The sequence below is a fragment of the Meriones unguiculatus genome, chromosome 8, assembly GCF_030254825.1.
Source record: "Meriones unguiculatus strain TT.TT164.6M chromosome 8, Bangor_MerUng_6.1, whole genome shotgun sequence".
Taxonomy (NCBI): Eukaryota; Metazoa; Chordata; class Mammalia; order Rodentia; family Muridae; genus Meriones; species Meriones unguiculatus.
The window spans coordinates 72935-84772 of record NC_083356.1 but is presented as its reverse complement, the minus strand read 5'-3'; the positions used below and the strand labels follow the sequence as shown (position 1 = coordinate 84772).

The window sequence follows — 11838 nt, the reverse complement described above, 5'->3', positions numbered from 1 at the left end:
AAGGCTGACCAAGAAAACTCTGGCTAAAAGGTGACTTGTGAATCAGGATCTGTGGGATTGCATAGGAATGAGCCAGCACGCTACCTGCACATTTTCTAGGAAGAAGGAAAAGTAAGTCCCAGGACAGGAACATGACTGATATGCTTGAGGAGCAGTGAGGAGGACAATGCAGAAAGAGCAGCGGGAAAAGGACTTCAGAAATATTGCCAAAAAGTTTGACAATTTTATGCAGAAACCGCCAAAGTTTTGCTGTTTAATAAGTAAGAGAACTGACCAAGATGTGAAGATGCCAAGGTTGAGAAACTGGGGGGTGGGGGGTGGGGATGGAGGGTCGAGGGACACTCTATAGATAATGCAGGTTGTGATAAGAATGCACGCTTAATAAACCTGTCAACACATAGTAGCTGCAGAAAGCAACTTGGTTTTCTCTTGGCTTGGGAAAACAACGCTCTGGATTCAATGTGAGTTATTAGCAGCTGGTGCTCTCCCTGGACCTCAACTCTCCTGCGCAGTAGCAATTTTGTTTTCACCTTCCAGTTCTTCCACTGGAGCCTGGGTCATGAGGTCAGCGATGTTTTTCTTCAGATCACCAATGCGACTGCTCATGTCATTGATCCTTCCGATGATCTGGTCCGACATGATCTGAAAGTTGTCTTGCATCTCCACCACCAAGGTGATGTCCCGCATGGTCTTGGGGTCCATCTTGGCCATCTCCCCAGTGCCCAGCTTGGCGGCAATGTCTCAGAACTATCACCTACACTTTGGTTTCTTGGTGCAGACGCCCCAAAGCTGCCAGCTCTTGCGACCACATAGTTACTGGACCACGAAGCACTCTTGTACCCCATTTTTAAATTGTTATTTTCTTTGCTGGTGTTTAATTTTTTGCATTCTTTATATATTTTGGATATTAGCCTTTTGTCAGAATTATAGTTAATGAAGGTATTTTCCCATTCTATAGTCTGCTGTTTTGTCCCATTGAAGGTCCTTTGCCTTGCAGAAGCTTTTTAGTTTCATGAGATCCCATTTATTAATTGTTGATCTTAGAGCCTGAGCTGTTGGTGTTTTGTTCAGGAACTTGTCTCCTGTACCAATGTGTTCAAGGCTATTTCCCACTTTCTCTTCTATTAGATATATGCTGAAGCCTTTGATGCACTTGGACTTGAGTTTTGTGCAGTAATAACTGTGGATCTATTTGCCTTCTTCTACATGTAGACATTCAGTTTGACCAGCACCATTTGTTGAAGATGCTTTTTTATTTTGGATAGTTTTGGCTTCTTTGTCAAAATTCAAGTGTCCCTAGGTGTGTGGATTATTTTCTAGGTCTTCAATTTGATTCCATTGATTGACTTGTCTGTTTTTATGCCTCTCATCTGGTTTTTATTACTATTGCTCTGTAGTTGAGCTTGAAATCAGAGATACCTCCAGAAGTTCTTTTATTGTATAGAATTATTTTTAGCTATTCTGGGTTTTTTGTTTTGTCACATGAAGTTTAGAGTTGTTCTTTCAAGGTCTATAAAGAATTGTGTTGTTATTTTGATATGAATCGCATTGAATCTGTAGATTGCTTTCGGTAAGATGACCATTTTTACTATGTTAATCCTACCAATTCATGAGCATAGGATATCTTTCAATCTTCTGATATTTTCTTCAATTTCTTTCTCAAAGACTTGAAGTTCTTGTCATACAGGTCTTTCACTTGCTTGATTAGACTTACACCAGGATATTTTATATTATTTCTGGCTAATGTGAAGGGTGTTCTTTCCCTAATTTCTTTCTCAGCCTTGTTTGTATAAAGTGGGGCTACTGATTCTTTTGAATTAATTTTGTATCCAGCCACTCTGCTGAAGGAGTTTATCAGTTGTAGGAATTCTCTGGTAGAGTTTTGGGGGTCACTTATATATACTATCATATCATCTGTGAATAGTGATATTTTTATTTCTTTCTTTCCAATTATCCCTTTGAACTTCTTTAGTTGTCTTATTGCTCTAGCTAGAACTTCAAGTACTATATTGAAGAGATATGGAGAGAATGGGTAGCCTTGTCTTATCCCTGATTTTAGTGGAATTGCTTTAAGTTTCTCTCCATTTAATTTGATGTTGGCTATTGTCTTGCTGTATATTGCCTTTATTGTGTTTATTATAAGCCTTGTATCTCTGATCTCTCCAAGACTTTTATCATGGAATGGTGTTGGATTTTGTCAAAGACTTTTTCTGCATTTAATGAGATGATCATCTGCTTTTTTTCTTTCATTTTGTTTATATGGTGGATTTCATTAATGGATTTTTATATATTGAACTATCCTTGCATGCCTGGGATGAAGCCTACTTGATCATGATGGATGATGTTTTGTATGTGTTCTTGGAGTCAGTCAGTTTGAGAGCATTTTGTTGAGTATTTTTCCATCAATTTTCATAAAGGAAATTGGTCTGAAATTCTTTTTCTTTCTTGAGTGTTTGTGTGGTTTAGGTATCAGGGTGAGTGTGGTCTCATAGAATGAGTTTGGAAATATTTCTTCTGTTTCTATTTTATGGAGTAGTTTGAGGAGTATTCATGTTAGTTCTTTGAAAGTCTGGTAGAATTCTTCACTAAGAATTCTGGCCTTATAGGAGTAGGCGTGGCCTTTTTGGAGTAGGTATGGCCTTTCTAGAGAAAACATGTCACTGGGGGTGGGCTCACACTAGGTCTAGTGTCTCTCTCTTCCTGCTACCTGCTGATTCAGGTGTAGAACTTTCAGCTCCTTCTCCAGCACCATGTATGTCTGTGTGCCACCATGTTTCCTGCCATGATGATAATGGACTAAACTTCTGAATATAAGCCAGCCCTAATTAAATGTTTTCCTTTATAAGAAAAAAAAAAAAAAAAGAATTCTGGCCCTGGGCTTTTTTTGGTTAGGGAACTTTTAACGACTGCTTCTATTTCCAAACATGTATAGGTCTATCTAAATTGTTAACCTGATCTTGATTTAACTTTGGTAAGTAGTATTTGTTAAGAAAATAATCCATTTTGTTTGGATTTTCCAATTTTGTGGAAATAATAATTTTGGAAATAAGACCTAATAATTCTTTGGATTTCCTCAGTGTCTGTTGTTATTTCCATCTTTTGTCATTTTTTTTTTTTTTTTTTGTTAATTTGGCTACTGTCTTTCTGTCTTTTAGTTAGTTTGGGAAAGAGCTTGTCTATTTTGTTGATTTTCTCAAAGTACCAGCTCTTGATTTTGTTGATTCTTTGTATTGTTCTCTTTGCTTCCAATTTATTGATTTCAGCCCTGAATTTCATTATTTCCTGTCATCTATTCCTCTTGGGTATGTTTACTTCTTTTTTTTTTTTCAAGAGCTTTCAGGGGTGCTTTTAAATTGCTAGCATGAGATCTCTTCAATTTCTTTATGATGGCACTCAGTGCTATGAACTTTCCTATTTGCACTGCTTTCATTGTGTCCCATACGTTTGGGTATATTGTGCCTTCATATTCATTGAATTCTAGAAAGTCTTTAATTTCTTTCTTTATTTCTTTCTTGACCCAGCGGTCATTAAGTAGAGAGTTGTTCAGTTTCCATAAGTTTGTAGGCTTTCTTTTGTTTCTGTTGTTTTTGAAGTCCAGCTTTAATCCATGGTTGTCTAATAAGATACAAGGCATTATTTCACTTTTTTTGTATCTGTAGAGGTTTGCTTTGTGACTGACTATTTGGTCAGTTTTAGAGAAGATTTGGTGGTGTGCTAAGAGGGTATATTCTTTTGTGTTTGGTCCAATGTGAGGTATATATTATCTATACCTTGTTGTCTTAGCAAATCTGTTTACTGATTCCAATTAATATTCACTTTATCAGCAATATAGAAATCCCCCAGTGTGCCTTCCCAAGTAACCCTTACCTCAGCCCCTAAAAAAGATTTATTTTTCATTTGTGTGTATGTGTGCAAATGCATGTGTGCACATGTGCGTGTGTGCGTGTGTGCTACATGTGTGTAGATGCTCATGGTGGCCTGAACAGAGGGTTAGGCCCATGGAGTGGAGATATAGGGAACTGTGAGTTACCTGTCATGGCTGCTTATAACTGAACTTAGGTTCTTTTCAAGAGTAGAAAGTGCTCTTAAATACTGAGACACTTTTCTAGCTCCTGACAGCTGCTTTCCCAATGCACCCTTTGCTGAAATATCTGTGGAGTTTGCCATGTGACTACAGTTGGAGGACCTTCTTCTCTGCCAGTGGTCTGGGCTGGAGAAACTTAGAGACCCAGGCCTCTTTGAGTTAGAACAGAAAGTACATATAAAAAATATTTATTGTTGTCAGGCATGGTGGTGCACACTAGTACTTGAGGGGCAGAGACAGGCAGATCACTGTAAGTTCGAGGCCAGCTGGGTCTACAAAGTGAGTCCAGGACAGCCAAGGCTACACAGAGAAACCCCATCTTGAAAAAAAAAACCAAAAACCTAAAAATCATTGCCCTTACTACTCTTTCTCTGTTCTCTTTCTCTCTGTGTATATATGTGTGAGGACACACATGCACCATGTCAAGGTTAGGGAACAATTTTGTGGAGTGAGTTCTGTTTTTCTACCTTTACATGGATTCCAGGTACTAAACTCAGATCTGTAGAGTTGCATTGTGTGTGGCAAGCACAATTACCCATGGAAAAACCTTGTTGGTACCTCCACACACATTTTGAAAAAGTTGAATCTCTAGGATTTTCTGGTGAAGAGGTCTGAGAGTAGACCTTGACTCTTCCATGTAGCTCAAGTGAGGTTCCCAAGACTGGTCCCAGAGGACAGGCAAGGATACAGGGAGCAAGTAGTTTAGGAGAGAATGTTTGTGCTCTTCAACAGATAGCTTCCACAAGTGGAGACAAATAGAAGATATCCTATGTGGACCTCTAATCTGCACATTCATGCATAGGCAAGCCCACTCACACTCACACACACACAATTAAGGAAATGCTACAATTGAGTTGTAGATAGTTGTTCTCGCAGGCACATGCCATTCCCTGCTTCTGGATAATAGGATCTTGTTCTAAAGGGTCAAACCAAGCTCAGGCTCTTCCCCAATCTCCAGCCCTTTTGATGCACCCATAGAACTCAAAATACCAGATGACAAGGACAAGATGCACAGGTAACCAGTTTCTTCAGGATAATTTAAGTGATTCATGTGTGAGCCTGAGGCTTTGTGACATTATAGACAGAGAGGAATTGTCAGGGAGGTGTTTTGGGGAGTAATTGGGCTTTATTTATTTATTTATTTATTTTGTAGTAGTTGTTGTTGTTGATATTCTAGGACTCCAGAGATTTGAAATGCTCCCAGTTGGCTGCAAATCCTGGCTTCCTATGGTGCTCTTACATTGTCATGTTTGGAATGCTAACAATTTCTGAGATTTAAAGACAGTGGAAAAGGTTGTAGAAAGTCCATACCATCCATAGCTACCAGACTGGGAGGAAGAAGAAAGTGAATGGGCAGGCGAGGGTATAAAGGAGAGGGTGTGATGAGAAGTGATGCCTTTTCTTAAGTGCTGTCATTGACCACAGTGTAGAATTCTTGATAGCTCTTGTTTACTTGGTGTCATGTGTTTGTAGACTTGCATTCTTAGTGTGGGGACAGTGAAGGAAGTTTTTAACCCTACTGGCTTTATCCAGTACAGTATCTTCTGGGAATCAGTCAATGATCCCTAGGGGTGCCAACATTTACAAATGCCCATGACTTTTATATAAAATGGTGTAGTATCAGCATAGAACCTGGAAATATACTTGACATACTATATAACACCTAATTCAATGTGATGTTATATCAATATAGTATTTGCATAACATTGTTTATCAATAGATTAAAAATGTTTGTATAAGCACAATTTTGGGAGATGGTTTTTGATTCCCTGTTAGTTGAATTTTCCAATGCTAAATCTACAGATATAAAGCATTGGCCGTACTCTAAATATTTTTAAATACTAATTTCTTAATGTGTGTGTGCCTGAGTGTATGTATGTGAAGTAGCCTGCAGAGGCCAGAAAAGGGTGTCAGATCCTCTGGAACTGGAGTTACATATTGGTCATGAGCATGTAGGAGCTGGGAACTGAATTTGGTTCCTCTGGAAGAGCAGCCAGCACTCTTCAATGCTGAACCACTGTTCCATTTCTACTGTACTTATTTTTTTTTTTTAACTAAATGGACTTGTCCCTCTTCCCAGTGGAGAAATGCATCTTATGCATCAACATCTGTCAGGTCCCAGAAGCTGTTGCTCTTGTGACCGCCATTTCCTGTGATTTCTTCCTGCTGATGAATTCTTCATTTGTGTTTGACTATTTTCATTGTTTCCTATGCTCAGGACCTTCAGAAAACATGGAGCACCATCCTTTTTCTGAGTTTCTCTGAGCACAAGACAAGAGCTTTGCTTTTGCTAAAAATTGGAGCTAAATTCCAGTATAAAACCTGCTTCACCAGTGTCTATTAATCAGTCCCTGGGGAAGCTGGTGAACAGAGACCTTTACACTCCCCTTAGACCTTTAGTCTTCCCTCCCTCCTCTCTGTCACATTTCACTGCCCTGTTTAACTTTGTTCTTCATTTTTTATTTTTTACCTCTTATTAAATGTAGATTTTTCTCATTCAATATAATCTGAATAGCGTTTCCTGTCCCTCTACTCCTCCCAGTTCCTTCCCACTTCTTTTTCCATATATGTTTATTCCCTTCCTGTCTTTCATTAGAAAAGGATGGGCTTCTAGGAGATAACAAAACATTAACAAAATAAAATACAATAAGATAAAACAAAAATTGGACAAGACAAGCCAACAAAAAAATAAAAGAGCCCCCAAATCAGACACAAGAATTAGAGACCCCCCTCTTTTACACATTCAGGAAAGCTGTAGTATATATTCAGGGTACCTGGTGTAGACCCATGTACACCCGTTGACTGCTGCTTCAGTCTCTATGAGTTCATATTTGCTTGCTGAGCAGTAATTTTGATGTGTGTAATTATATACAGCTGCCATTAATAAATGCAACAGTAGTAGCTAAGTGAAGTGTTTCTTTGGGAATGAATCCCAACTAAATAATTCCCCCAATACCACCAATTTGAAACCTCAGTTAATTAAAATTTAAATATTGGATATCAATAACTGTAACATCACATACATGAATTAGAGCACAAATAAAGACCCACTGGTTTGGTTTAATCTGCTTCTTGGTGAAAAGATAGTTTGTCCTCTGTGGTCTTACTAAAAAGTGTGACAGTGGCCATGCAGCATATGCAGGAAATTGCACTGAGTACTTCAGCAAGGCCCATGGAAACCCCTTCCACTTGGCAAGGACCTGTGGTGAATTTTGGTGGACTCTATGATTGTTAGCTTGATTGTGTGTGCTACAAGTTCTTTTGCTATGTTGTTTACACTCGTAGCAATATTTACTTTGTCAATAATTTGCAAGGATAGGATGACGCAGGCTGAAAGCCCTGGAGACAATTCTCTTTTTCTCAATACTCTTTTGAGGAATAAAACCTTCCTTTTCTCTCTGCCTCTATTGATCCTCCAAATGTGACCACTAATCCTGGACATGTAATCATATCACTAGAGAAACAGCTTCAGTAACACTGACTAAGCCTGTGGCAGTTGTGGAGAGCAATGTGGGTCTTGCTTGCATAACTGCTCTGAGGAAGCTGTGTCTGATGAATAGAGACTTAAAAATGGTTCTTGGAAAGATGGTATCAGAAATTGATGGGTACATATCAGGAAAGGTTGCTTGGTACAATGATCACATCTCTGTCTGCAATTAAAAAAGTATTATGCTGGGGGGTGCTATTTGATGACTAGACTTATATCTACAAATGGTTAATTTGTTTCTCACCTTGCATAACTGTAAAACCGCATTTGCTACTGGCCGGCTTTGTGCTCATGTCCACAGGACATGCCTGTCTAGACATTTATTTTTGCCTTGCTGAAATTGGGCTTTGTAGTGCAAAATATGATTGGGGGTGAATGACCCAGTGTGAGGGATGAAGAAGGAAGGGAAATTATTGGGGGCTTTGGTAAAGAGGTCACTTGTGTAGTACAGATGTTATGACTTCTTTAAATAAAATAGCCAATGGTATCACTGCTTAGGAGAGCAGGCTTGCGATTATATAAGTAAAGATGGTTTGAGCTATTGGGGGCTATTTGCTTGAACATCAACAGGTGGTCAGCATCTTCACTTTTGCAATCACCACATCTCCGTCTTCAGGGTTCAGAACCCTGCTGTTAGTGCTGGTTTCTGGCAAAAGTGTGAGCATGAATCTGTCTGAACTTCTGAATTCAGGTATCAGTTTGCCAAAATACAGAGAAGAGAGAACCATGTGACCCTGAGTCATGAATACAGAAGCATCAAAGCATAGACTGTCAAGCATGGCACAGGACAAAGGTGTGTCTGCAGTCCAAAAAAAACCTCTATCTGTCTTTCATAGGTGCACTGACTCACTCTTAAGCATAAATAATAGGTTAAAAGTCTTTTTCTTTTTTTTTTCAACATATTTTTATTGATTTTTTGGGAATTTTACATCATGCATCCCAGTCACACTCACTTCCCAGTCCTTCCATGTTCACCCTCCTGCCCTTTTGATCCACCTCTTAAAAAAAATCTGTTTTGTGTTATCTATATATTGACTGGATCATGGCCAAACTTAAGTGGCTTGGCCCTTAAATAGAACTAAGTTCTTTTCCTCATGCACCCCCCTGCCAAAAGCTGCACTTCAGCATCCTTATCACACTTCTTAAAGAGTTCTTCTTGGTGGCTTTCTGTTTAGGCTGTTACTTTTGGGAGAAATACTGGGGTGGGGATAGGAGTTGTCACAGAAGCCTTCCATGTTTCTCTTTCTTAACTGTGCATTTACAGTCATCAATGTCACTGCAGAAATAGCTCCCTTGTCCTTTACAGTCAAAAGGAGCATGGATCGTGGGCTTCCATATTGTTTCTGGTGATAGCACAGACCACAAATATGGCCCTTGGCTGCACAAGGAACACAGACCCTCAGAGGTAGGAGATAGCCTGGACCATGGGTATCAACATGGCCTCAGGTGGTCTTATGGGCCGCTCAGATCAACATGATTCCTGGTAGCAGCACTGCTCATGGATCTCAACATGGCCACAGGCTACAGCATAAACCATGGAAATCGGAATGCTCTTCAGTGGTAACATGGACCCTCAACATCAATATAGACCCCTGTCACAGCAGGATCTTGGACCCAGACATGGCCCTTGGCAGCAGCATGACCTGGGCATTACTATGGCCTCATGTGGCAGTACAGACCACACACAGCAACATGGCCCTCGTGTAGCATGGTGATAGACACCAATATGGCTTCAGGCTGTAGCATGGAGCATGAACTTCAAATGACCTTGGGCGGTAATGCAGACTACAGAAATCAACATGGCTCCTGGCCATATCAGGACCTACTCTTGGACCTCAATGTAGCACAGACCTTGCGCCTCAGCATGGCCTCAGGTGACTATACAGGCCACTCATATCATCCCTCCCACCCCAGGCAGCAAAGCACAAGAACCAAACATTCATTCAGCAGCAGAGACCTCACATCCACATGGGTTGTCTACATGGATCTTGGGAGAAGTCATTATTATTATTATTATTATTATTATTATTATTGGTTTTTCAGGACAGTTTCTCTATGTAACAGCCTTGGCTATCCTGAAACTCACTTTGTAGACCAGGCTAGCCTCAAACTCACAGAGATCTTCCTGCCTCTGCTTCCAGAGTGCTGGGATTAAAGGTATAGGCTTCCACTTCCCAGCTGTATTTTGTTTCTTATCATCTGTATTAGTTACAGCTTTAGAATTATTCAAAGGTGGTAAGTAATTAGATCCCTTATATTACTCCCCTCATGGATTCCAGAGGATGTGCGTGGACCATGCAGGGAAATTTTTTTTATAACATAGACCTAGAAAACACTGTTTTGGGCCTCATATCAGATGGTCCTCTAGGCTCAAAAGATGAATGTTTTGATTAGCATGTTGCCCTTGACCCTTATTGGAGAATTTCCTGATTAAACAGGCCAGTGTGTGTGTGTGTGTCTGTGTGTTTACGTGTGTGTGCTAGTATTAGTAGCAGTAACGGCAGCAGTAGTAGTAGCACCAGCAGCAGCAGCAACAGCAGCAACAGGAAGTAGAAATCATTGTCGTCATTGTCAGAACTACTCTCTCTTGAATATTTATATGCATTGCAGGGAATTAATAGAGAAAAATCTAACAAAAATATAAACTCAACATAAGTTTCAGTTTTACTTCTTTTGCGGTACAATAGCCTGATAAAAATCAATGTATGGAGAAAAGGCTTTATTTGGTTTATGATTACAGATTATAGTCTATCATCATGGGAAAAATCAAGGCAAGAACTTCAAAGAGCTGATCTCATCACGTTCATAGTCAAAAGGATACAGAATAAAGGTGTAAAAATTTGTTGATCTGGATTTTTCCACTCTTATACAGACTAAGCCTTCCTGCCTAGGCAATAGAGTAACCCACACTTGGTTGGACCTTGCCATAAAATTAACTTAATTAAGACAATATTTCACACATATATCTACAGGCCAACCCAAGTTAGGCTCCTCATTTAGAATAGGTGTTTTCTAGGTGACTTTAGGTTGTGTAAACTTTGCAATTAAAGCTAACCATCACAATATGATTTCAAATACATTAAATAGTTAACAGGATCACTAAAGAATTCTCTTTATCTGCTTTGGTTAAATAGTTTACCTGACATTATAAGGCTTGAAAGTTATTGGGGATGGACACCTTCCTTATAATCAAGGGCCTATGAAACGAAAGTTCTGATTATTGACTTACTGATTGAGACAGTTGTTTGTATTTCTGCCCAATGAATCACAAGATTATTATCTATTTAAAGTCTTTCTTGGAACAAGGCTCGACTGAGTTAACCCTATGGTAATAGCACACCCAGGCAAGAAAGGCTGTCTTAGGAAAGCCATTTGTCCTAAAGATGTTGAGAAATCATATAAACTCCCTCAACAATGTAGATCAGCACATTGGTCCCTTTGGCTATTACCCACTGTTACCTGTTCTTCTGCACTATGCTCTGTATTTCTTATCTGAAGATTTTGTGTGTGGGGGGGGGTAGCGACAGAATCTGAAGGATTGGGGATCCAAGGTGAGGTCAAAACAAATTTTCTCAACATTCTGGCTATCTTTTAAACATTGAACCTAGGATCATGTGTGACATTTGGTCATTATATTGCTTCAAACTAGAAAAGTTCAGTTTCATTTCTAGGACCAAGGAAAGAAACTATCTATACTATAATCTATCCATGCATCCCTCTTTCCTCTCCACTTTCCATTTTTGCTTCTTTATGGCAGGCTTTCACTGTACAGGCTGGCTTAACCTCAAGATCTTCCTGTCTCTTATCCACTAAGTCTGGGAATTACAGGTGAGCAACACCAGGCTTCACTTTAATACTTTTCAGTTAAGTAACTAGAGAAAAAAATGTGTTTGAAATAAGGTGGTGGCAGCAACCAAAGAAGAAATAAAAACAGAAAAAAAAAAACTGTGTAGAAATGAGGCTTGCTTTTACCTAATGTACTCTGGAAAGGGCTGAACCAGGATTCTATACACCAAGGGATACAGATCAAGTGGGTAATCATAAACTTAAATAAACAAGTGGACATTTCCAGAACAGGTAGTCCTTGTACTCTTGGCAAGGGTTTGCCTTGGTGTGAACACACAAAAGGCAGAGGAAATGAAACTGTGGAGATTGTGGGTTCCTGCAGGTGGTCACAACAGAACAAAGAAGAATGCAAGGGACATGGCTTGCTTATCAGCTGTACTCCCCAAAGTCACACAATCATGTGAAACCATTCCATTGTGAT

At 39.5% G+C, this 11838-nt stretch overlaps 1 protein-coding gene across 1 annotated transcript; it reads right to left on the bottom strand.

The window, feature by feature from the left end:
• Nucleotides 1-495: 495 nt before the first annotated feature.
• LOC110557594 (heat shock factor-binding protein 1-like) lies at nt 496-711 on the bottom strand. The gene has a single exon (XM_060390538.1). It carries the CDS (start codon nt 709-711, stop codon nt 496-498), a length of 216 nt encoding a protein of 71 aa, XP_060246521.1.
• Nucleotides 712-11838: the final 11127 nt, after the last annotated feature.

Bases quoted from the DNA above. Each gene is read 5' to 3' on its own strand.
- LOC110557594 (XM_060390538.1), bottom strand. From the start codon at position 711: ATGGCCAAGATGGACCCCAAGACCATGCGGGACATCACCTTGGTGGTG.